General features: G+C 36.0%; 2 protein-coding genes across 4 annotated transcripts in view; one reads left to right on the top strand and one right to left on the bottom strand.

The window, feature by feature from the left end:
- Nucleotides 1-2,431: 2,431 nt before the first annotated feature.
- LOC127855477 (conditioned medium factor receptor 1-like) lies at nucleotides 2,432-27,159 on the bottom strand. The gene is made up of 11 exons (XM_052391079.1): nucleotides 26,906-27,159; nucleotides 26,518-26,593; nucleotides 26,051-26,199; nucleotides 22,037-22,173; nucleotides 14,324-14,435; nucleotides 13,042-13,201; nucleotides 10,915-11,094; nucleotides 10,483-10,572; nucleotides 8,935-9,079; nucleotides 7,487-7,602; nucleotides 2,432-3,690 (listed from the first exon to the last, which is right to left on the bottom strand). The coding sequence occupies exons 1-11, from the start codon at nucleotides 27,035-27,037 to the stop codon at nucleotides 3,569-3,571; spliced, it is 1,419 nt and encodes a 472-aa protein (XP_052247039.1). The 5' UTR covers nucleotides 27,038-27,159; the 3' UTR covers nucleotides 2,432-3,568.
- Nucleotides 27,159-27,578, top strand: part of LOC127855404 (uncharacterized) — a 38,557-nt gene continuing 38,137 nt past the window's right edge. Inside the window, exon 1 of one of the 3 annotated variants that reach the window (XM_052390937.1) lies at nucleotides 27,159-27,308. The gene's annotated coding sequence lies outside the window, so the exon portion shown is untranslated. The remainder of the gene's footprint in view (nucleotides 27,309-27,578) is intronic. The other 2 variants (XM_052390946.1, XM_052390956.1) reach the window with 2 other exon arrangements.

Consider the following 27,578-nt stretch of genomic DNA (forward strand, 5'->3'; position numbering starts at 1 on the left):
TACAATGTATAAGAAAAATGCCCCGAACCCTAGTGGCCATGTTTTTCAACCAACCCAAACCATTGGAAACTTATCCAAGATATAATTAGGATGAATCTTCTGACAAAGTTTCATGAAGATCAAACAATAAATGAGCCTCTAGAGTGTTTACAAGGTTTTACAAAAGCCATATATAGCCATATAAGGAAAAATGCCCCGCCCCCTGGTGGCTATGTTTTTCAAGCAACAGGAACCATTTTTAAACATGTCCCAGATATCATTGGGACAAATCTTTTGACCAAGTTTCATGATGATCAGACAAATGTAGCCGCTAGAGTGTTAACAAGGTTTTACTTTAACTATATAAGGAAAAATGCCCGCCCCCCCCCCTGGCGGCCATGTTTTTTAACCAACACGAACCATTTTCAAACCCATCCAAGATATTATTGGGACAAATCTTCTGACCAAGTTTCATAAAGATCGGACAATAAATGTGGCCTCTAGAGTATTAATAAGGTTTTACTAAAACCATATATAACCATATAAGAAAAAATGACCCGCCCCCTGGTGGCCATGTTTTTAAAGCAACCCCCGAACCATTTTCGAAAGTGTCCAAGATATCATTGGGCCAAATTTTCAGACCAAGTTTCATGATGATTGGAAAATAAATGTGACCTCTATAGATTGTTAACAAGGTTTTACTAAAGCCATATAAGGAAAAATGCCCCGACCCCTGACGGCTTTGTTTTTCAACCAACTAGCATCATTTTCAAACTCCTCCAAGATATTATTGCGATGAATCTTCTTACCAAGTTTCATTAAGATTGGACAATAAATGTGGCCTCTAGAGTGTTAACAAAGTTTTACTATAGCCACATATAGCCATATAAGAAAAAATGCCCCGCCCGTTGGCAGCCATGTTTTTAAAGCAAACGTAACCATTTTCGAACTCATCCAATATATCATTGAGACCAATCTTCTGACCATATTTCATGATGATTGGACAATTAATGTGGCCTCTTTAGTGTTAACAGGGCAAATGTTGATGCCGCACGACGAACAACAGACAAAATGCGATCACAATAGCTCACCATGAGCACATTGTGCTCAGGTGAGCTAAAAAGGTAGAAAGCCACAATTTCTCATCTGGGAATCAAGCATCCATTATTGCGGAACAAACATCAAAGGAACTTGGTAAATTTAAGATAAGACAAATAACTGTTCGATCTTCTCATAACATTTTGCACATTTGTAGAGGGGGGGGGGGGGGGGCATCCATATAAGGGAGCTTACCGGGTTTAAGTGGGGTTAGTTGGAACTTACTTTCAAAATGGCGTAGTTTGCGTGAAGGAGTAACCGATAAGCCACTAAATATTTATATAAATTTTAAATAAAAAGGCGCTTTTGGCTTTCCATGTTTGTGCTTCCTTGGTATTTTGTTTTAAGATCGAACATGTCAGGATTAAAAAGTTATTGAAGGGAAACCATCCACAAATAAGTTGTCTACTTAAGTGACATTTGAGACATTAAAAAGCTATAAACTATCATTGTCTTTTTTGATACACAGCATTGAATCATGCAAACAGTAAAATATAGCCAAAATCATGATTATTTCATTTTTCCGACTCAAAATAAACAAGGGCTGTTTGTAAAGCATGCATGCCCCCCATATGGGCTGTCCGTTGTAGTGGCAGCCATTGTGTGAATACGTTTTTTGTCACTGTGACCTTGACCTTTGACCTAGTGATCTGCCAGTCATGATTAATCTACCTGTGAAGTTTCATGATCCTAGGCGTATGCATTCTTGAGTTATCATCCGGAAACCATTTTACTATTTCGGGTCACCGTGACCTTTGACCTAGTGACCTCAAAATCAATAGGGGTCATCTGCGAGTCATGATCAATCTACCCATGAAGTTTCATGATCCTAGGCGTATGCGTTCTTGAGTTATCATTCAAAAACCATTTTACTATTTCGGGTCAGCGTGACCTTGACCTTTGACCTAGTGACCTCAAAATTAATAGGGGTCATCTGCGAGTCATGATCAATGTACCTATGAAGTTTCATGATCCTAGGCCCAAGCGTTATTGAGTTATCGTCTGACAACCACCTGGTGGGCGGACCGACCGACATGAGCAAAGCAATATACCCCCTCTTCTTCGAAGGGGGGCATAAATATAATGTGGCTCACTAGGTGACCATATCCGCTAATCCTTCACGAAAACGCCATCTTGGAAGTAAGTTTCAACTAACCTCACTAAAACCCAGTAAGCTCCCATATTCACATGCCCCCACTTATTTGCACCTGATTTAAAATTATACGTGTATTTGAATCTATAAAGCATTATCAATGAAACTTTTTTAGCTTAAGCTTATATTGGTAAGACAGACTAGTGTAAGTTTGAGGAATCTAGGCCAGGACCAATCTGACGTAAATAAGTCCACTCGCAGTTATGTGAAATTTATTTATTGCATACATATTTGAACAAAAATGACTGCGCCATATTATTTCCATATACATTGTACAATGTTACCTTGGCAACAGCAAGAAAAAATTAAACATGTTAACTGGTGATTTAGCACATACATATTTTGGAGTTTTCAGACAAAAGCTGAATTAGCAGACAATCCCATATCCATATCCATATCCAACAGTCACATTTACATTTACCACTTAGATACGTATTTTGAAGCATTTGTAGTCCATCAGAAAGTTACATTTAATTTAATACCTTTCTTACTATATTCAAGTTTTAAAAGCTTCATTTCCAACCCTTAGATGCTGATGAGAAGCAAACAGCATCAAACTTGAACAGACTGTGAGGTACTTGCAGGCTGTTCTGGTTCTGTGCTGTTTGCACATAGCCATTTTCACTTTTCTTCTGAGTGGGAAAGGGGTAAAAATAATGTTTGTCCTTGTTTGTATTCCATTTAATTTATAATTTTAAAAGAGAATAAGTGAACTTAAACACAGTTTGATATATTCATATATGCATGAGATTTGAGAATGCAAAAATCTGGCTTAAGGGAAGACCATAATCATCATTGACAAAAATTACAAGTCAAGTATAAGAAACCATAACACAGATGCAATAAAATCTTAAATTTAAAAGATAAATCAATAAACTTAACAAACATATTAATAAAATACATTTATTTTCCATTCCATTTTATCTTGATCTATACCTGATTACCAAAAGCATTAATTTCAGCCAATTTGTTTTTCAGACAATATAAATTTTGATTACACAGTATTCACAGCGCTTTCCACTATCAACATACCATCATGACTACCAAATGAATAGAAGATATCATTTTGTGCCAAAAGTCAAAATTGATTGTAAATACCATTTGTATGATTTAAGTAAACATATTTGCTATGCGCGTTAATCATTTCTCATTACCTTTAGAAAATCTATCTTTTGTATGTTTTGAACCTAGATGTGATAATTTTTTCTGCAAAACATTTTAACAAAACAGACTTTAATATAACGACATTCACACTTCCACAAGGGAAAGTTTTGACTTTTTGCTTCTTTGGTTGCAGCTCTGAATGTTTATTTGTTGTTGTCACCAGTGATTTGTCAACTACATCTCCTTCTTTTGTACAATTGATTTTCCAAAAAGTTTCAGTCCAATAAGACGAACAAGTTCAAATGTTATGGTCAGCGAAAACTCCGGCTTCATCATGTGTATCTTGGGACAACGACCTGGCAACAAAACAAGAACTGTATCATTCACTTATTGATTACATAGCAATTATCCTGTAATGGATTAAAAAAAAATATCTGTTAAACAAGAGGGCCTGAAAGGCCCAAAGTCGCTCACCTGAGATAACAAGATATTATTGGGACAAATCTTCTGACCAAGTTTCATGAAGACCGCCCCTTGGAAGCTATGTTTTTCAAGCAAACATAATTATTTTCGAACTCATCCAAGATAGCATTGAAACCAATCTTCTGAATAAATTTCATGAAGATTGGACAATAAATGTGGCATCTAGAGTGTTAACAAGGTTTTACTATAGCCATATAAGGAAAAGTGCCCCGCCCCCTGGCGGCCATGTTTTTCAACCAAAGGGCATCATTTTTTTACTCTTTTAAGATATTATTGGGATGAATCTTCTGACCAAGTTTCATGAAGATTGGACAATAAATGTGGCCTCTAGAGTGTTAACAAGATTTTACTATAGCCATATAAGGAAAAATGCCCAGCCCCTTGACAGCCATGTTTTTCGAGCAAAGGTTACCATTTACAAACTCATCCAAGATACATTGGGACAAATCTTCTGACCAAGTTTCATGAAGATCGGAAAATAAATGTGGCCTCTAGAGTGTTAACAAGGTTTTACTATAGCCATATCAGGAAAAATGCCCCCTGGTGGCCACGTTTTTCAACCAACCGGCATCATTTTCAAACACTTCCAAGATAGTATTGGGATGAATCTTCTGACCAAGTTTCATGAAGATTGGACAATAAATGTGGCCTCTAGAGTGTTAACAAGATATTACTATAGCCATATAGCCATATAAGGAAAAATGCCCCGCCCCTTGGCAGCCATGTTTTTCAAGCAAAGGTTACCATTTTTCGACTCATCCAAGCTATCATAAGTATAAATCTTCTGAGCAATTTTCATGAAGATCGGAAAATAAATGTGGACTCTAGAGTTTTAACAAGGTTTTACTATAGCCATAGAGGAAAAATGCTCCGCCCCCTGGCAGCCATGTTTTTCAACCAACCGGCATCATTTTCAAACTTGTCCAAGATATTATTGGGATGAATCTTCTGACCAAGTTTCATGAAGATCAGACAATAAATGTGACCTCTAGAGTGTTAACAAGATTTTACTATAGCCATATATAGCCATATAAGGAAAAATGCCCCACCCCTTGGCAGCCATGTTTTTCAAGCAAACGTAACCATTTTCGAACTCAACTGTAATATCCAGAAAAGACATGTTCTGACCAAATTTCATGAAGATTGGACCAACAATGTGACTTCTAAAGTGTTCACATGTTTTCACTATATACATATAGAGAAAACTGCCCCGCCCCCTGGTGGCCATGTTTTTTCACCGATCTGGACCATTTTCGAACTCGTCCAAGATATCAATAAAACTAATGTTTCCACCAAGTTTCATGATGATTGGGCAAAAATTGTGACTTCTAGAGTGTTCACAAGGTTTCTTTATAGCCATATAAGGAATACTGCCCCGCCCCCTGGTGGCCATGTTTTTCAACAGACCGGAACCATTTTTGAACTCAACCAACATATCATTTAGACAAACATTTTGACAAAAATACATGAAGATTTGGCATCAAATGTGACTTCTACAGTGTTCACAAGGTTTTTCTTTTGTTTGATCTAGTGACCTAGTTTTTGACCCAGCATGACCCAGTTTCGAACTCAGTCGAGGTATCAATGGGACAAATGTTCTGACCAAGTTTCATGAAGATTGGACAATAAATGTGGCCTCTAGAGTGTTCACAAGGCAAAATGTTGACGACGGACAAAAGGCTCTCACATAAGCTCACCATAAGCACGTTGTGCTCAGGTGGGCTAAAAAGGAGTACTTCAAATCAACATTATTTATTTCATACCAGTAAATTATGTTCCTTTCAAATCTTGATTAGATTTGGTTTTATTCATCATTTTTAAAGGAGTTACAAAATAGTTTGAATGTTATTATGCTTACATACACAGTAATGTTTTACTTCTTTTTGTCAGTAGCCTCTAAGGTCAATACCAACAAAGTTCTTAAATGGAAGTTTATTCTTGAAATAATAAAATGTTGTCTTGAGCTCATTTAAATTGCATTCTATCAAACAACATTTGGAGTACACACAAATCATTTCCAAAACATTATTGATGCTCAAATATTTCTCCTTTTGGTGAAATAAATTAAGATTTTCATTTGTAGCCTAATGACCCTGGCCCAAGCTTTGACAGCAGAAGTCCAAAATGAATTACAGTTGCAGTCTTGCAAACTTACAGGCACCTTAACATGTTTTGATAAATTGACAAAATTGAAAATATTTTTTTCAGATTTGCAATCTTTCTTTGTAGTTATGATATTTGCCAGCTAACAGTAAGACTGAACATTAAACATGCTCTTCATTATCATTTATATGCATCTTTTGGCAATTTAAAAACGTGAAAATTATCAAGTGTTGCAAACACAAAACAATTGAATTATTTGGAGTTTTGTTTCTATCATTATATTTTATGACATTACGAGCATTACTTATATTATGTATAAAATACAGCATTCACTATATATGCACAGATGGCTGAGTGGTATGACATTACGAGCATTACTTATATTATGTATAAAATACAGCATTCACTATATATGCACAGATGGCTGAGTGGTATGACATTACGAGCATTACTTATATTATGTATAAAATACAGCATTCACTATATATGCACAGATGGCTGAGTGGTATGACATTACGAGCATTACTTATATTATGTATAAAATACAGCATTCACTATATATGCACAGATGGCTGAGTGGTATGACATTACGAGCATTACTTATATTATGTATAAAATACAGCATTCACTATATATGCACAGATGGCTGAGTGGTATGACATTACGAGCATTACTTATATTATGTATAAAATACAGCATTCACTATATATGCACAGATGGCTGAGTGGTATGACATTACGAGCATTACTTATATTATGTATAAAATACAGCATTCACTATATATGCACAGATGGCTGAGTTGTATGACATTACGAGCATTACTTATATTATGTATAAAATACAGCATTCACTATATATGCACAGATGGCTGAGTGGTTTAAGTGTTAGACTCCAAGGGTGAGTGGTTCGAGCCCAGTGGCTGATTACTTGTTTTCTTAGTTTAATTTAAAAAAAAATAATCCTGGAGGTATTTAGTTCTTATGTTAACATTAAATCAAAATTAAAGCACTTAATTACACACTTAAATACATGCAAAAATCTGTAAAAAGGTCCCTTTAAGAGTACCAAATTCATCGTGGATATGATGTCCGCCTTGAAATGGTCAAAGGTTAAATTTATGATGTATGTGTTAAACAACATAATAAAACTGGTTCTGCCCAGGAAATGTGCTTTAGAGCGTCTCACAAATCATTGTTCTTTCAATTCAAGATAACATAAAAGGTTTCAACTAATTTCAACAAAAAGTTTGACACCCATTTTACTGACCATTTAAATACATAGTACAAATAATGTCAGAAGTTAATAAAAGATTTCCACTGGAAGAAAGGCCAGATCACTTTAACTGAAACTGAAAGATGCAATTCTAAAACTAAGAAAGGCCAGATCACTTTAACTGAAACTGAAAGATGCAATTCTAAAACTAAGAAAGGCCAGATCACTTTAACTGAAACTGAAAGATGCAATTCTAAAACTAAGAAAGGCCAGATCACTTTAACTGAAACTGAAAGATGCAATTCTAAAACTGTCAAGATGATTGAGCAAGAATAGCAATAACTAAGTACCCACCAGTCATAATGTCGGCCCACTTGAGCAAGAACCTGTCTCCCTTCCTCTGCACTGCAGCTGTGGCGGCATCCAACAGGATTGGGAACCGGTACATCAACTGGCAGAATATCATGGACCTACGGGAGAAAGTATACGCAGATGTAGTTTAGATGAAATGGTGATGTTAGTGGTGGAAAGGTTAAACTATTTTTCATGATATATTTAATATTATAGATTGAGATATCAATTATATTGTTCATAACGTTGATAATGTTAATAGTGAGAGTATTTACATGAAGCATACGCAGACAGAGTTTTTGTTTCTATGGGTGCAATATTGTCAAAAGGGTAGGCTAAAAGTTAATGTTTCAAGAAATTTCAAGAAAAAAAAGTTGCTTGCACAAGCCTTGGCATAATAATATTTTAAACAAGAGCTGTCTCCATAGTATGACATATGCCCCCAAAAAACGCTTTGATAGAAGTTATGAAACCTAAACACAGATTTGGAAACCTAAACCCGGATCCTAAGTTCAAGGTCAAGGTCAAAATTTGTGTGCGCATGGCAAGGCCTTGTCCATATACACATGCATACCAAATATGAAGGTTACATCTGAAGCGACATAGAAGTTATGAGCATATTTCAAAACCTAAACGCAGATTTCAAAACCTAAATGCCGACCCTAAGTTCAAGGTCAAGGTTACAGGGGTCGAAATTGTTGTGTGTATGGAAAGGCCTTGTCCATTTACACATGCATAGCAAATATGAAGGTTATATCTCAAGGGACATAGAAGTTATGAGCATTTTTCGAAACCTAAACGGAGATTTTGAAACCTAAACGCGCACCCTAAGTTCAAAGTCAAGGTCGAAGGGGTCAAAATTGGTGTGCGTATGGAGAGCCTTGTCCATATACACATGCATACCAAATATGAAGGTTATATCTCAAAGGACATAGAAGTTATGAGCATTTTTCGAAACCTAAACGCAGATTTCAAAACCTAAACGCCGACCCTAAGTTCAAGGTCAAGGTCACAGGGGTCAAATTTGGTGTGCGAATGGAAAGGCCTTGTCCATATACACATGCATACCAAATATAAAGGTTATATCTCAAGGGACATTGAAGTTATGAGCATTTTTCGAAACCTAAATGCAAAGTGTGACGGACAGATGGACGGACAGACGGACGGACAGTCCGATCACTATATGCCCTCCTTTGGGGGCATGAACAAAGCAATAATACATTACAAAATAACCATATTTAAAAAACTACACCGTGACATTAAACTCTGTAGCCCTTTGATATACTCATACCGTACTCATACCGTAAAAGATCAATGTCAAGGACGGAAGCAAGAATGAACACACACATGGACACATCTTTTGAAAAAATCATAGTTATGAGGCAGATGATGACAATTAAAGGCAATAACACATTGAAATAAATGTGTTCCAAAACAAACATCCATGTTACCATTTAAAATCATATCCAAATTTGTCCATCCACCGCTGATGGTAGATTGCCATAACCTCTTTATCATAATTGCCATGGGAGATGGCCTCATCCAAGAACTGGGCAGCCATCTTGCCACCTTCCATGGCATGGTGGATACCTTCACCTAGACACATCCATAGCTGTTGTCAAAATTCACCCAAAACACAGGAACTTTTGAGCAGATTCACACAAACTTTTATTAAAATCTGTTAAAATTTCATTTAAAGCAAGCTAGATTACAACACTAAAATATTGATAACTTTTCCTACTGGATACTGTATCACAACATTTTATGAATATAAATCGTAAAAAACACTCACATTCATGTAAAGTAAATTAAAATGATTACCGTAATTTTCAGACGCTAAGTTTTCAAACACCCTCTTTTTTTAGCAAAAATAATTATTTTTCGTGTCTCTAAATTTTCAGACATACAGGTTTTTCGTCCATAATTAATGTCTCTTAATTGTCTGACAGTATATTTAACCGCGCTTTGCTACACACTTCAGCCCTGTTTTAGCTTATCTTGTGACACTTCGAACAGAATTAAGGTCATAAAACTTTGCAGATTCATGCCTGAGGTCAATGGACCATTACATTTGCGTAATTGGGTTCATCACAAGATAATTATTGTACATTGATTTATTGCATTTATTCCAATCTAATTATAATGTTTGGACACCTTAATTTGTGTCTCAAAATTTTAGGACACCTGTAATTTTTAAAATTTTTTTTATCTAAATTTTCGGACACTTAAAAAATAAACAAAATAATTACAGTACATGAAGGCATGATTTTCCTCTGCCTTTTGATGTCAAAACCCGATGGCATATTGGTTACAGTGCCAATATCCCTGTAATCTGTTATAATAGTTTGCAATATTTACAGGGATGGCAACAAGTGCAAAGGCAACAATTAGGATTACCTCTTTTGATAATATGTCAGTCAATAAGTTCACAAAATGCTCCTCAAAATTTGTCATATTCTTTTGATTTTAAAATGTCACAATACATAAACGTAAATGAGCCTCACTCTGTGAAAATGGGGTTTAATGCATGTGCAGTCCGCCATGGCTAGTCAGGGACAAAACTTTCCACTTTTATGGAATTTTTCGTACATAGGAAGTTTCTTCCTAAATCAAGTCTAGACGTCAAGTGTTTTCCCTGATTACCCACAGCTAGACGTCAAGTGTTTTCCCTGATTACCCACAGCTAGACGTCAAGTGTTTTCCCTGATTACCCACAGCTAGACGTCAAGTGTTTTCCCTGATTACCCACAGCTAGACGTCAAGTGTTTTCCCTGATTACCCACAGCTAGACGTCAAGTTTTTTCCCTGATTACCCACAGCTAGACGTCAAGTGTTTTTCCTGATTACCCACAGCTAGACGTCAAGTGTTTTCCCTGATTACCCACAGCTAGACGTCAAGTGTTTTCCCTGATTACCCACAGGCTAATCTGGATCGACACTTTTCCTACATGCATTAAACCTCTTTTTCACAGAACAAGGCTCAAAGGTCAGATATAGACCTGTGAGTGGGTCAATCATTCCTGCTGCGTCTCCCACCACAAGACAGTGGTTGTCATAGCTACACTTTTCTCCTCCCAACCGTAGACTGGCTAAATAATGTATTGCAAACAAACATAGTTTTTGAGCATCTGTTCAAGTGCACACACAAACAAAGAGAGCAAATACTTTGTAGCATTTAAACAACCATACATGGATGGTGATCAATTCAATATATTATTTTTAAAAACTTCATTGCAATTAAATTTTAGCGTATATTTTACATTTCAAGGAATGCAAGAAAGTGGTTCTCTGAAGAAATTGTGTTATCTCTAAAGACACAAAATTGTGTTATACCTTGTCAAATTTATCCTATAAGCATACCATATTATATATATATAAAATGTATATAATATAAAATATACATTAAATACTATTAGTGGTTTTTAACCCACCTGCTTTCATTCGCTCTATTTTAAATTCACTGCCAAGTGCTCTGCTGATGTTAGGGTCCTCTTTCATCAGTCTTTCATGCCAGTATGCCAGATTGTCTCCCGTACAGTTAGGATTACCAGGAATGATGTAACAGCAAAAATTCAGCACATCATTTGGATGTCTGAATAATGCAGCATAACCTATTTAAGAAAAGCCAACATGTAACAAATTGTATAAAACAAGGGCTGTTTGTAAAACATGTATGCCCCCCATATGGGCTGTCAGTTGTAGTGGCAGCCATTGTGTGAATATGTTTATTGTCACTGTGACCTTGACCTTTGACCTTGTGACCTGAAAATCAATAGGGGTCATCTGCCAGTCATGATCAATGTACCACCTAGGCCTAATTATTCTTGAGTTATCATCAGAAAAGCATTTTACTGTTTTGAGTCACTGTGACCTTGTCCTTTGACCTAGTGACCTGAAAATCAATAGGGGTCATCTGCCAGTCATGATCAATGTACCTATGCAGTTTCATGATCCTAGGCGTAAGCATTCTTGAGTTTCATCCGGAAACCATTTTACTGTTTCGAGTCACTGTGACCTTGACCTTTGACCTAGTGACCTGAAAATCAATAGGGGCCATCTGCCAGTCATGATCAATGTTCCTATGAAGTTTCATGATCCTAGGCATAAGCATTCTTGAGTTATCATCTAGGAACCATTTAACTGTTTTGAGTCACTGTGACCTTGACCTTTGACCTAGTGACCTGAAAATCAACAGGGGTCATCTGTCAGTCATGATCAATGTACCTATGAAGTTTTATGATCCTAAGCTTAAGCATTCTTGAGTTATCATCTGGAAACCATTTTACTGTTTCGAGTCACCGTGACCTTAACCTTTGACCTAGTGACCTGAAAATCAAGAGGGGTCATCTGCCAGTCATGATCAATGTACCTATGAAGTTTCATGATCCTAGGCGTAAGGATTCTTTAGTTATCATCCGGAAACCATGTTACTATTTTGAGTCACTGTGACCTTAACCTTTTACCTAGTGACCTAAAAATCAATAGGGGTCATCTGCAAGTCATGATCAATGTACCTATGAAGTTTCATGATCCTAGGCATAAGCATTCTTGAGTTATCATCCGGAAACCATTTTACTATTTCGAGTCACTGTGACCTTGACCTTTGACCTAGTGACCTGAAAATCAATAGGGGTCATCTGCCAGTCATGATCAATGTACCTATGAAGTTTCATGATCCTTGGCATAAGCGCTCTTGAGTTATCATCCGGAAACCATCTGGTGAACGGACGGACCGACCGACATGTGCAAAACAATATACCCCCTCTTCTTCTAAGGGGGGCATAATTATTTGTTTAATAAACAAATAACATCGTCATAACTTAAATGTCTAAATACACATTTTATAAAACTATAACAAAGCAATTAAATTCATAAATGAAAACAAATAATATTTATACACAAAATTTTATTTTTGTATAAATTACAGTGAGATTAAATGCGATCTTGACATCTCTCTCTATATATATATAATTCAGTCACATATTTAAATGAGAAATAAGCACCCAAGATATTAGATACCAATGTACATATGAGCCTCTGGGAAGATGAGATTTGGTGCATGTGTGCAAAGTGTTGTCCCAGATAAGCCTGTGCAGACCGCAAAAGTCTATCAGGAACAACACTTTTCACTTTAACTGATAGTGAGACTCTAACTTTAAACAAAAGAAAATCCCATGAAAGCTTACAGTGCGTTAAGCTGGATTTTCCCAGAGAGAGACAAATGTGTAACAAGAGATTTTCAAGCAATAATGTCCTTACCTGTGAAACTCCACCATTGTCAAATTTTTGTGATTTTTTAAAAATATTTGTTGCCATAGCAACCATAATTCTTGACGTAGGAACAAAATGAAATGATGTGCATAATCTCCATATTGCCATCTATCCACGTTTCAAGTTTCATGAAAAAATATGAAGAACTGAGTTATCGCAGGATCAAGAAAAGTGTGACAGACAGACTGACTGACAGACTGACTAACTGACAGACATCCGGAGTGCAAACCATAAGTCCCCTCCGGTTTCACCGGTAGGGGACAATAACATGTAGCATGTAAAGGTACCTGGTAAAAGTTCCCTGTTGTAAAACACCACTCCATCTGCCTTAAATTTATGAGTGCCACCCTCCACATAGGCTCGAGAGCATGTGCTGTCGGGCTGTCTCACCACGATACCCAGCTTGGTGGCCAGCCTGGAGGGGGCACCATCAGCACATACCAGAACCTGACACGAGAATGAACAATTGTAAACTGGAACAATCCTATTCAAATAGAAATCTGATTGCACAATTAAGTTTATGCTTAAATATTAATCAAGTATGCATGACATGTTTACTGTTTTAACTTGGGTAGATAAAACCATTGCAGAAAATGCATATCACTATTTCGATTAACTTCCCAAGATATGTATCAGATATTCAAGTAATATTTTTTGGGCATGGCATTGGCATTAACTAATAATTTTGCCCACAAAATGATGCATATAACAATCGAGACTAGATGAATTAACTATTGGAAAACATTACCGCTGCAATGTAAAAGAGCAGCACATGTGATGACGAGATAATCAGAGAATACAATAAATCAAAACAAGAGCACCGCATAACAGATGCCACGCTTGGCTGCGGGTGCAGTTTTGAATAAATGAAAGCTTGTCAGAATTTTTTTTATTTTTAAGAGGTCACAGTGACCTTGACCTTTGACCTAGTGACCCAAAAATGGGTGTGGCATGTAGAACTAATCAAGGTGCAGCTACATGCGAAGTTTCAGAGTGTAGGTTGAAGCACTTAGATTTTAGAGCCAATGTTCAAAACCTTGACAAAATGTAAAGGTTTTAGCACAAAACGGACGACATGACACGACGAGCTGGCTATGACAATATCTCGGCTTTTCTCCGAAAACAGCCGAGCTAATGAATACCTATCACATTTTAAAAGAACCTTTTAATTTTGTTCCCACTAGATACAGGTATTACTAAATTATTTTTTTTCCATCCATACTTTTGTTCATTATGTACATTTACCAACCATACAAAACTCCTCAAGTGCCTGTATGATAACTTGTGATATTAAGTTGGAATGGTTAGATATTTGGTAATTCTGTAAGATACCTTGTGATATTAAGTTGGAATGGTTAGATATTTGGTAATTCTGTAATATACCTTGTGATATTAAGTTGGAATGGGAAGATATTTGGCGATTCTGTAAGACATGCATGCTTGTCACCTCTGAAGATGTCAAACTTGTTGTCATATATTGTATCTGACTGTCTCCAATTGTTTGCCAGAGATTGCAAGGTTTTCTCAGATTTTGTTTCATTATCAGACAGATTTAAGTAAGCCTATTACCCTTGACTTGAACTCCACTGTGCTATCCTCCATACGGACAGTCCACAGTCCTTGCTGAGAGTCAAACTTGGCAGAGTCAACAGGGTGTTCCTCCTTCAGGTCTGCACCCATTCTACAACAGGATGTATACAATTTATCCTATTACCAGATGAAAATCGATAGTATAACAACGATCGTATAAACTTTAGCTTTATACTATCGCTATTTTTAGATCAGATTTGTGTTTTCAAAAATTGGAGAGTATGTTTTTGTCAGCTACGGAAAGATAAATTTGTCAAAAAATGAGATATTTGATAGTTATTTATGGAAAATAGGGAGGAAATAATAGGATAAATAGAATATTATGTGAGTTTTGGATAAAGATCAAGTTTATCATGCTTGGCTCAAACCATGTTAGCGCTCGGCAAGCCTCGCGCTAGATCAGTTCTAAGCCTCGCATGATAAACTTGATCTTTATCCAAAACTCACATAATATTCTCTATATGTATATGAGCCTCAATCCCGAACAATTAAGATAAAAGCATATGTGTAAGTGTCATCCCAGATAAGCTTGTGCAGTTTGCACAGGCTAATCAAGGACTACTCTTTTTGCCTAAACTTGATTTTCATTAAGAAGAGTCTACCTTTAAACAAACAATACAATTAAAGTGGAAAGTGTCGTCCCTGCACAGGCTTATCTGGGATGACACTTAACCCACATGCATTTAGCTCACATAGGATACGATATCCATGCCCATTCTTTAACAGAAAGAAGACAGTTAATAGAGAATATCATATCCATGCCTATTCTACAACAGAAAGATGACAGTAAATATAGAACATGAGATCCATGCCCATTCTTCAACAGAAAGAAGGCAGTACATATAGAATATCAGATCCATGTCCATTCTTCAACAGAAAGAAGACAGTACATATAGAATATGAGATTCATGCCCATTCTTCAACAGAAAGAAGACAGTAAATATAGAATATCAGATCTAGCCTATTCTACAACAGAAAGATGACAGTAAATATAGAATATCAGATCCATGCCCATTCTTCAACAGAAAGAAGACAGTACATATAGAATATCAGATCCATGCCCATTCTTCAACAGAAAGAAGACAGTAAAAATAGAATATCAGATCCATGCCCATTCTACAACAGAAAGAAGACATTATTGATAGAATATGAGATCCATGCCCATCCTACAACAGAAAGAAGACAGTAAATATAGAATATCAGATCCATGCCCATTTTACAACAGAAAGAAGACATTACATATAGAATATCAGACCCATGCCCATTCTACAACAGAAAGAAGGTAGTACATATAGAATATGAGATCCATGCCCATCCTACAACAGAAAGAAGACAGTAAATATAGAATATCAGATCCATGCCCATTCTAGAACAGAAAGAAGACATTATTGATAGAATATGAGATCCATGCCCATTCTACAACAGAAAGAAGACAGTACATATAATATATGAGATCCATGGCCATTCTTCAACAGAAAGAATACAGTACATATAGAATATAAGATCCATGCCCATTCTACAACAGAAAGAAGACAGTACATATAGAATATCAGATCCATGTCCATTCTTCAACAGAAAGAATACAGTAAATATAGAATATCAGATCCATGCCCATTCTACAACAGAAAGAAGACATTATTGATAGAATATGAGATCCATACCCATTCTACAACAGAAAGAAGACATTACATATAGAATATCAGACCCATGCCCATTCTACAACAGAAAGAAGACAGTACATATATAATATGAGATCCATGCCCATCCAACAACAGAAAGAAGACAGTAAATATAGAATATCAGATCAATGCCCATTCTACAACATAAAGAAGACATTATTGATAGAGTATGAGATTCATGCCCATTCTACAACAGAAAGAAGACAGTACATATAGAATATGAGATCCATGTCCATTCTACAACAGAAAGAATACAGTACATATAGAATATAAGATCCATGCCCATTCTGCAACAGAAAGAAGACAGTACACATAGAATATCAGATCCATGCCCATTCTTCAACAGAAAGAACACAGTACATATAGAATATGAGATTCATGCTCATTCTACAACAGAAAGAAGACATTACATATAGAATATCAGATCCATGTCCATTCTTCAACAGAAAGAATACAGTGAATATAGAATATCAGATCCATGCCCATTCTACAACAGAAAGAAGACATTATTAATAGAATATGAGATCCATACCCATTCTACAACAGAAAGAAGACATTACATATAGGATATGAGATTCATGCCCATTCTACAACAGAAAGAAAACAGTACATATAGAGTATGAGATCCATGCCCATTCTTCAACAGAAAGAAGACAGTAAATATAGAATATCAGACCCATGTCCGTTCTACAACAGAAAGAAGACAGTATTGATAGAATATGAGATCAATGCCCATTCTACAACAGAAAGAAGACAGTACATATAGAATATAAGATTCATGCCCATTCTACAACAGAAAGAAGACAGTACATATATAATATGAGATCCATGTCCATTCTACAACAGAAAGAATACAGTACATATAGAATATAAGATCCATGCCCATTCTGCAACAGAAAGAAGACAGTACACATAGAATATCAGATCCATGCCCATTCTTCAACAGAAAGAACACAGTACATATAGAATATGAGATCCATGCTCATTCTACAACAGAAAGAAGACATTACATATAGAATATCAGATCCATGTCCATTCTTCAACAGAAAGAATACAGTGAATATAGAATATCAGATCCATGCCCATTCTACAACAGAAAGAAGACATTATTAATAGAATATGAGATCCATACCCATTCTACAACAGAAAGAAGACATTACATATAGGATATGAGATTCATGCCCATTCTACAACAGAAAGAAAACAGTACATATAGAGTATGAGATCCATGCCCATTCTTCAACAGAAAGAAGACAGTAAATATAGAATATTAGACCCATGTCCGTTCTACAACAAAAAGAAGACAGTATTGATAGAATATGAGATCCATGCCCATTATTTAACAGAAAGAAGACATTATTGATAGAATATGAGATCCATGCCCATTCTACAACAGAAAGAAGACAGTACATATAGAATATGAGATCCATGCCCATTCTACAACAGAAAGAAGACAGTACATAAAGAGTATAAGATCCATGCCCATTCTTCAACAGAAAGAAGACAGTACATAAAGAATATGAGATCCATGCCCATTCTACAACAAAAAGAAGACAGTACTGATAGAATATGAGATCAATGCCCATTCTACAACAGAAGACAACAGTACGTATAGAATATGAGATCCATGCCTATTCTACAACAGAGAAGACAGTGCATAGAGAATATGAGATCCAGGCCCATTCTACAACAGAAAGTAGACAGTACACACAGAATGTGAGATCCATGCCATTCTACAACAGAAGAAGACAGTACAGTGAAAACCCTCTAAACCAGATCCTCTCTATACCGGAATCCTCTGTAAACCGGAGAAATTGACCAGACCCATGAATGAATGCTATATATAAATAAACTATTAAAATTGGGTGTTTTTCCACATAAGGCTATGAACTTATCCTTCTGAAAGAAAAAAAAGTCAATTTCCCCTCTTAACCGAATCTTCTCTTAACCAGGTTTCCTCTGTTCCTGGGTTGATCGGTTTAAAGGGGTTCCACTGTCTTCTTTCTGATGTAGAATGCGCATGGATCTCATATTCTATACACGTGTATTCTGTCTTCTTTCTGTAGTAGAATTAGCATGGATCTCATATTCTTTTAACCAGGTATCCACTGTACATATAGAATATGTGATCCATTCCCATTCTACAACAGAAGAAGACAGTACAGACAGAATATGAGAGCCATGCCCATTCTACAACAGAAAGAAGACAGTAAATATAGAATATGAGACTCGTGCCCATTCTTCAACAGAAAGAAGACAGTACATATAGAATATGAGATCCATGCTCATTCTACAACAGAAAGAAGACAGTACATATAGAATATGAGATCCATGCCCATTCTACAACAAGAAGAAGACAGTATTGATAGAATATGAGATCCATGCCCATTCTTCAACAGAAAGAAGACAGTACATATAGAATATGAGATCCATGCCCATTCTACAACAGAAAGAAGACAGTATTGATAGAATATGAGATCAATGCCCATTCTACAACAGAAAGAAGACAGTACATATAGAATATGAGATCCATGCCCATTCTACAACACAAAGAAGACAGTACATATATAATATGAGATCCATGCCCATCCAACAACAGAAAGAAGACATTATTGATAGAATGTGAGATCCATGCCCATTCTACAACAGAAAGAAGACAGTATTGATAGAATTTTGGATCCATGCCCATCCTTCAACAGAAAGAAGACAGTATTGATAGAATATGAGATCCATGCCCATTCTACAACAGAAAGAAGACAGTAAATATAGAATATGAGATCCATGCCCATTCTACAACAGAAAGAAGACAGTACATATAGAATATGAGATCCATGCCCATTCTTCAACAGAAAGAAGACAGTACATATAGAATATAAGATCCATGCCCATTCTTCAACAGCAGACAACAGTACATATAGAATATGATATCCATGCCCATTCTACAACAGAAAGAAGACAGTATGGATAGAATATGAGAACTATGCCGATTCTACAACAGAAGACAACAGTTCATACAGAATATGATATCCATTCTCATTCTACAACAGCAGACATAAGTACATATAGAATATGATATCCATTCCCACTCTACAACAGAAGATGGCAGTACACATAGAATATTAGATCCATGCCCATTCTACAACAGAAGACAACAGTACATATAGAATATGAGATCCATGCCCATTCTACAACAGAAGACAACAGTACATATAGAATATGAGATCCATTCCCATTATACAACAGAAGACATCAGTACATATAGAATATGAGATCCATTCCCATTCTACAACAGAAGACAACAGTACATATAGAATATGAGATCCATTCCCATTCTACAACAGAAGACAACAGTACATATAGAATATGATATCCATTCCCATTCTACAACAGAAGACAACAGTACATATAGAATATGAGATCCATTCCCATTCTACAACAGAAGACAACAGTACATATAGAATATGAGATCCATTCCCATTCTACAACAGAAGACAACAGTACATATAGAATATGATATCCATTCCCATTCTACAACAGAAGACAGCAGTACATATACATAATGAGATCCATGCCCATTCTACAACAGAAAGAAGGCAGTACATATAGAATATGAGATCCATGCCCATTCTACAACAGAAAGAAGAAAGTGCATATAGAATATGAGATCCATGTCCATTCTTCAACAGAAAGAAGACAGTACATATAGAATATGAGATCCATGTCCATTCTACAACAAAAGAAGACAGTATATTTAGAATATGAGGTCCATGCCCATTCTACAACAGAAAGAAGATAGTACATAAAGAATATGAGATCCATGCCCATTCTACAACAAAAGAAGACAGTATATTTAGAATATGAGGTCCATGCCCATTCTACAACAGAAAGAAGACAGTACATATAGAATATGAGATCCATGCCCATTCTACAACCGAAAGAAGACAGTACATAAAGAATATGAGATCCATGCCCATTCTACAACAGAAAGAAGACAGTACATATGTATTTGAGACCCGTGCCCATTCTACATCAGAAAGAAGATAGTACACATAGAATTTGAGATCCATGCCCATTCTACAACAGTAAGTAGATAGTACACAAAGAATTTGAGATCCATGCCCATTCTACAACAGAAAGAAGACAGTACATATAGAATTTGAGACCCATGCCCATTCTACATCAGAAAGAAGATAGTACACATAGAATTTGAGATCCATGCCCATTCTACAACAGTAAGTAGATAGTACACAAAGAATTTGAGATCCATGCCCATTCTACAACAGAAAGAAGATAGTACACATAGAATTTGAGATCCATGCCCATTCTACAACAGTAAGTAGATAGTACACAAAGAATTTGAGATCCATGCCCATTCTACAACAGAAAGAAGATAGTACACATTGAATATGAGATCCATGCCCATTCTACAACAGAAAGAAGACAGTGTACAAGTATATAGAATATGAGACTCATGCCCATTCTACAACAGAAAGAAGATAGTACACAAACAATATGAGATCCATGCCCATTCTACAACAGAAAGAAGACAGTGTACAAGTATATAGAATATGAGACTCATGCCCATTCTACAACAGTAAGAAGATGGTACACATAGAATATCAGATCCATGCCCATTCTACAACAGTAAGAAGATAGTACACATAGAATTTGAGATCCATGCCCATTCTACAACAGTAAGAAGATAGTACACATAAAATGTGAGACCCATGCCCATTCTACAACAGAAAGAAGATAGTACACATAAAATATGAGACCCATGCCCATTCTACAACAGAAAGAAGATAGTGTACAAGTATATAGAATATGAGACCCATGCCCATTCTACAACAGAAAGAAGATAGTACACATAGAATATGAGATCCATGCCCATTCTACAACAGAAAGAAGATAGTGTACAAGTATATAGAATATGAGACCCATGCCCATTCTACAACAGAAAGAAGATAGTACACATAGAATATGAGATCCATGCCCATTCTACAACAGAAAGAAGATAGTACACATAGAATTTGAGATCCATGCCCATTCTACAACAGAAAGAAGATAGTACACATAAAATATGAGACCCATGCCCATTCTACAACAGAAAGAAGATAGTGTACAAGTATATAGAATATGAGACCCATGCTCATTCTACAACAGAAAGAAGATAGTACACATAGAATATGAGATCCATGCCCATTCTACAACAGAAAGAAGATAGTACACATAGAATTTGAGACCCATGCCCATTCTACAACAGTTAGAAGATAGTACACATAAAATATGAGATCCATGCCCATTCTACAACAGAAAGAAGATAGTACACATATAATTTGAGATCCATGCCCATTCTACAACAGAAAGAAGATAGTACACATAGAATTCGAGATCAATGCCCATTCTACAACAGAAAGAAGATAGTACACATATAATTTGAGATCCATGCCCATTCTACAACAGAAAGAAGATAGTACACATAGAATTTGAGATCCATTCCCATTCTACAACAGAAAGAAGATAGTACACATAGAATTCGAGATCCATGCCCATTCTACAACAGAAAGAAGATAGTACACATAGAATTCGAGATCAATGCCCATTCTACAACAGAAAGAAGATAGTACACATATAATTTGAGATCCATGCCCATTCTACAACAGAAAGAAGATAGTACACATAGAATTTGAGATCCATTCCCATTCTACAACAGAAAGAAGATAGTACACATAGAATTCGAGATCAATGCCCATTCTACAACAGTAAGAAGAAAGTACACATAGAATTTTAGATCCATGCCCATTCTTCAACAGAAAGAAGAAAGTACACATAGAATTTTAGATCCATGCCCATTCTACAACAGGAAAGAGACCAAATAAGTAAAATAGTGAAAATAGTTCATTTGTACAGAACTGCCTTGTCGGACTAGAAGTTGTTCAATTACAAAATACAAAGTCACTTGTTATGTTGGCATTCCAGAAAAAACAGAAGAAATAGATCTCCCAGGCCATACCTCTTTGCAGCCTTAGCAATAGCTTCATCCAGCCAGATACGCTTGCAAGCAAGAGCGGCAGGAATCTCACCATAGCCTTCCTTGCTGCGGCCGATGTAGCTCAACCCACTTGGGCTCACCATGCCACCACAGTCAGACTGGATATACATGTAGTATGATAACCTTCAACCTTGTACATTTCAGCCTACTTTGAGGTATAAACATAGAGTTATTGCATCAGCTGCTTAGCCACTATTAACCAAGCTCCTAAGTGAAAGTTCTACTTAATTAGAAGCTTAAACATATTATTTTTTAAGATCCTATTTGTTAAGCTTGCAAATGAATAAATAATGATGGTTTCTTTTGCAATATTTACTTGTTTACTTTTTTTATACAAAATCACCTTATAAAAAAACCTACAGGGAGTACAGAAATTTTATCAATATAAGGAATTTCCTTCAATCTTTTCCAAATAGGGAGCCATGTAATATGAGTTCTGCTTTAAATGACTATACTCGTGGTTTAACACTTAATCATTGTCATGTATATTTAAATGGTTGCGGGTAAAACCAATTATGATAGCATCTTGTTTCATTTAATGTGCTGCAGGAAAAAAAGCAATTATGTATTTGAAATAAGTTTATCATTGTCTTGGTCACAATGTTACACTGAACATAGTGAAAGAGGATAGCACTTTGTAAATACTAAGAAAAAACAAGGGCTGTTTGTAAAACATGCATGCCCCCCATATGGGCTGTCAGTTGTAGAGGCAGCTATTGTGTGAATACGTTTTTTTTCACTGTGACCTCAACCTTTGACCTAGTGACCTGAAAATCAATAGGGGTCATCTGCCAGTCATGATCAATGTACCTATGAAGTTTCATGATCCTAGGCCTAAATATTCTTTAGTTATCATCAGGAAACCATTTTACTGTTTCCAGTCACTGTGACCTTGACCTTTGACCTAGTGACCTGAACATTAATAGGGGTCATCTGCCAGTCATGATCAATGTACCTATGAAGTTTCATTATCCTAGGCGTAAGCATTCTTGAGTTATCATCCGGAAACCATTTTACTATTTCAAGTTCCTGTGACCTTTGACCTAGTGACCTGAAAATCAATAGCTGTCATCTGTCAGTCATTATCAATGTACCTATGAAGTTTCATGATCCTAGGCATAAGCATTCTTGAGTTATCATCCAGAAACCACTTTCCTGTTTCGAGTCACTGTGACCTTGACCTTTGATCTAGTGACCTGAAAATCAATAGGGGTCATCTGCCAGTCATGATCAATGTACCTATAAGTTTCATGATCCTAGGCGTAAGCATTCTTGAGTTATCATCTGGAAACCATTTGACTGTTTCGAGTCACTGTGACCTTGACCTTTGACCTAGTGACCTGACAATCAAAAGGGGTCATTTGCCAGTCATGATCAATGTACCTATGAAGTTTCATGATCCTAGGCATAAGCATTCTTGAGTTATCATCCGGAAATCATTTTACTATTTTGAGTCACTGTGACCTTGACCTTTGACCTAGTGACCTGAAAATCAATAGGACTCATCTGCCAGTCATGATCAATGAACCTATGAAGTTTCATGATCCTAGGCCTAAGCACTCTGGAGTTATCATCCGTAAAACATTTTACTATTTCGAGTCACTGTGACCTTGACCTTTGACCTAGTGACCTGAAAATCTTTAGGGGTCATCTGCCAGTCATGATCAATGTACCTATGAAGTTTCATTATCCTAGGCCTAAGCCTTCTTGATTTATCATCCGGAAACCATCTGGTGGACAGACCGACCGACCGACGTGCAAAACAATATACCCCCTCTTCTTCGAAGGGGGGCATAATAAGTGCTTATGTGTTGACATAAAGGAATCTTGAACTTTGTAATTTTTTATTAATGCTCAATAAAAAAAGTGATATACATTAAAATCTTGGGGTGGGCATTATAAAAGTGTTTTCGTTTTTGTATTATATACTTTTTAATCTTGGAATTTTTTATCTTTCATATTATTTCTGATGAGGTTTTAGTGTATATGGAGCAAGTTTTCGAAAATGTTGCAGATATAGTTTGAACCCAGAGGTCAAAACTGCAGAAAAAGAGTAAAATGGCAGTTTATCACGAGCGCATACTCTTTTTTTTAGATGCATTAATAAATGAGCCAATGCTACTTCCGAGATGGCGCTCAGGCCTGGATGTTTTGAAATTTAACGGATAATTTTACAAGATGATTAGGTTTTATATGTATTTTCAACATATTTCCCATTATTTAAAAAATTCGGCTAATGTAGTGCGATTCAGCGATTATAAATTCATCCAAAGATGTACAGAAACAAACAATCACAACGTGAGGACCTTTATAAGTTGTGGCATGGTAGAATTCGTAAAAGCTAATCGATGTCTTTTGCCTGTGTGACAAGCAAATTCCCAGCCAATTTAATCGCTCATTACATAAAACTATTGCTTTGAACCTGTACAAGCTAATGCGTGCACAAAAACATCGGCTTCTAGCCGATCTAATAGATCAATTTGCATTTTTCAAAAAGAGATTGAGCAAATGCCAAGGAGGTGGCGCTCAGCTAAGGAGGTGGCGCCAATGCACATGTAAAGCTATTTTTAAAGTGAAATATTTTATGTTATGGTTTTTATTAGGTTAACAGGAATTACATTATTTTTTGTAAGTTGACTACTTTGGCACATTTGAGTCTCGTGCGTTTTTAATAAGAAAAAGTAGTTTTCTAATATAACTTGATTGATTTAAACGTTTGTCTTTGCAAGATAAGAATATTTAACATGTATTATGCAAAAAGTTAACGGAAAAAGACCGAGGTATCTTCATTTTTTTGGAGTTGATATTGGGAAAAACAACATATCTGAGCCTCATTTAGATTATTTGACCTTGGCCTTTTAGTAAATTAAGCATTTGGATTAAGGGACAAAAACACTCGTTTCAAGAAGAAGTATCATCTTTTATTTATTTCGTGAATTATCATACTGTATACAAATATTGCTGTCGATTAATTATTTTGATCATGTCGAACATTGAGTAATTGGTTTAATTGAGTATTACACATTTTTGGTATATATTGTACAATTTGTTTCATTCATTTTTGTGACTTCTTAATTGAGTTGATCATTTATATATTTAAAACAAACTACATTTTATTTATTATAGAATGTGTTTATGTTCTGTAAAAATTTGGGCCTTCGTATGTACGTTAAAAAATAAATTAAATATAACAAATAACATTATCTATCAAATGTTCGTCATTGCGATACGACTGTTAATTAATACATCCTGCATTGGCGCCACCTCCTCTCATGAGCGCCATCTCTTAAGCATTGGCTCCATCTCTTTTGAAAAAATGCAAAATTATCTACTACGTCGACAAGAAGCCAATATTTTTGTGCATGCAGCATCTAATGTATGTTGTACGCAATTGTTTGATGCCGTTAGCGATGTAATTGGGTGGAAATTTTCTCCTTTAACAGGAAAAACTTATCGAAATGCTTTTTAAAACTCCAACATGCAACAATTTAAAAAGGTTCTAACGTTTCACATTGGGTTGAGAATATATGCTTCTGTACATTTTTTGATAAATTAATCTATGCTGAGTCGCACTACATTGTCCGATTTTAAAAACAATGCAAAATATGTTAATAAAACATATCACTTTGTACAATTATCCATGACATTTCAAAACATCCGGGCCTGAGCGTCACCTCGGAAGTTGCATTGGCTCATTTATGCATCTCAAAGAAGAGGTGGAGCGCGTTATTAACGGCCGTGAGTAAGGTCTGATAATCAAACTTGATTACTTTATTTTGACACTGGCAGACGTAATGCAGAACCAAGCTGTGAATAACGCCAAGTTAACTCACACATATAGCACTTGCCCAGTAAACTCTGTACATGAGAGGTTGAGGGTTCAGATATCTGGCTGCAAGGCCTTGAACCAATAATGTCTTATTAACAGTATGCATTTAAAGGTTCATATAGACTAAATGTCTCAACAATGTTTACCACATGAGCTTTCCCCTCCTTGATGAGCTGCTCATACAGACCCATCTCCATGAGTATCTCTATGGCTGTCTTGCACACAGCGTCCCCACAGTACTTGTCACGTGGGAATGTCTTCTTCTCCAACAGCAACACCTTCCAGCCAAACTTTGCTGCAGGAAAAGTGGGTGTCATATTTGCAGGAATAATCAATTGACAAGTAAGGCAGTTGGATAGGTTTCTATGAAAATGGATGCTTCATACATACATAAAATTGTGTAATATTTCCATTTTTAAAGAATCTAACTGGAGTACAGTCTGCCCCAGAAACATATAGCATGAGCCAATGTATCTAAATTCTGCTTTGAACTGCATAACACTAAACTTAGAATTTAGATAAACTGCAGACTGTTTAACAAGTTAATGCATTGTAAATTTGATAACCAATCTATGAACAATGACCATGAACGCTGTATAATAAACAGGTTTACCCAGGAAGAAGGCTGTAGTTGACCCAGCCGGGCCCGCACCCACAATGGCCACATCGTAAAGGTCTTTCTCCAAACTCTGTCAAACACAACATAAAAAACATAAGCAATATTCATGACAAATTTCTTAAAAATAAATCCTTGCTTGGTGATGATAACAGTGAGTTCAGCTTTCCAAAGTTAAACCTAATATTGCCATAAATGTCCCTCGAAGTATGATAAACCACTTCAGAGTCTCTGAGTCTGACCAATTTCACAATGGTTGACATGGTAAAATATATAAGCAGTAATATATGTTTTTTAAGTAAAGACGTTTTAAACCAGTTTGCATATTAATGCATGAAATAAGTTTGTGATTTAATAATACAACTGTTTTATTCCATTTCTGTACCTTATTTTTGTCCTCTGGAAACTTCACAGGGAAATCCGCAATCGTCTTATGCCATTTGAATTCTCTTACAACAACAAAGTAAACAATTATTGCAATTACAATCAAAACAAGAATTGCTTGAAATGGAAACATTTTTTTTATTTAAGTCAAAATGTCATTCACTGTCAACGCAAGTTAACATGAACAATCGAACTTTGATACATAGCGTGATCGTTTTTTTGTGGGGAGTAAACACGAGAGATGCAGTTTATAACAACACCGGTTGCGAGACAAGGGAAGTAATGACGATGAATTAATTTGTCAAAACAAACATGTACATGTTCTTGAATAAGACATTTTAGGTGTTGGACACCCTTTGGAGGGAATTGTCGCACACAGTGAAGAAGAAAAGGTTCAAAGTAGAGTATGCATCTTGTTAATATGTTTATAGTATTACCGACAACACTGTTTTAATGCTCCCCGAAAATTTTCGGGGAGCATATAGTTGCCATTGGTCCTCGGATGTTTCGCCCCCAAGACGTTTCGGCCCTCGTCGTTTCGCCCCTGGTCGTTTCGCCCCCAATTAGCGGAATGTTTAAATGTACAATGTTTTGTATAAAAAATATAATTTAATTTAAGTCGTTGGACATTATTAAACATTAAACATTATTAAACATGCGTTTAATTCCTTTGA

The sequence above is a fragment of the Dreissena polymorpha genome, chromosome 1, assembly GCF_020536995.1.
Source record: "Dreissena polymorpha isolate Duluth1 chromosome 1, UMN_Dpol_1.0, whole genome shotgun sequence".
Lineage (NCBI taxonomy): Eukaryota > Metazoa > Mollusca > Bivalvia > Myida > Dreissenidae > Dreissena > Dreissena polymorpha.

Excerpts from the sequence above, each read along its gene's own strand:
- LOC127855477 (XM_052391079.1), bottom strand. The coding sequence starts at position 27,037 with ATGTTTCCATTTCAAGCAATTCTTGTTTTGATTGTAATTGCAATAATT. Across the intron at positions 14,436-22,036 it reads ATTGCTAAGGCTGCAAAGAG|AATGGGTGCAGACCTGAAGG; the intron begins GTATGGCCTGGG and ends ATCCTGTTGTAG. Across the intron at positions 11,095-13,041 it reads CAACAGGGAACTTTTACCAG|GTTATGCTGCATTATTCAGA; the intron begins GTACCTTTACAT and ends TTTCTTAAATAG.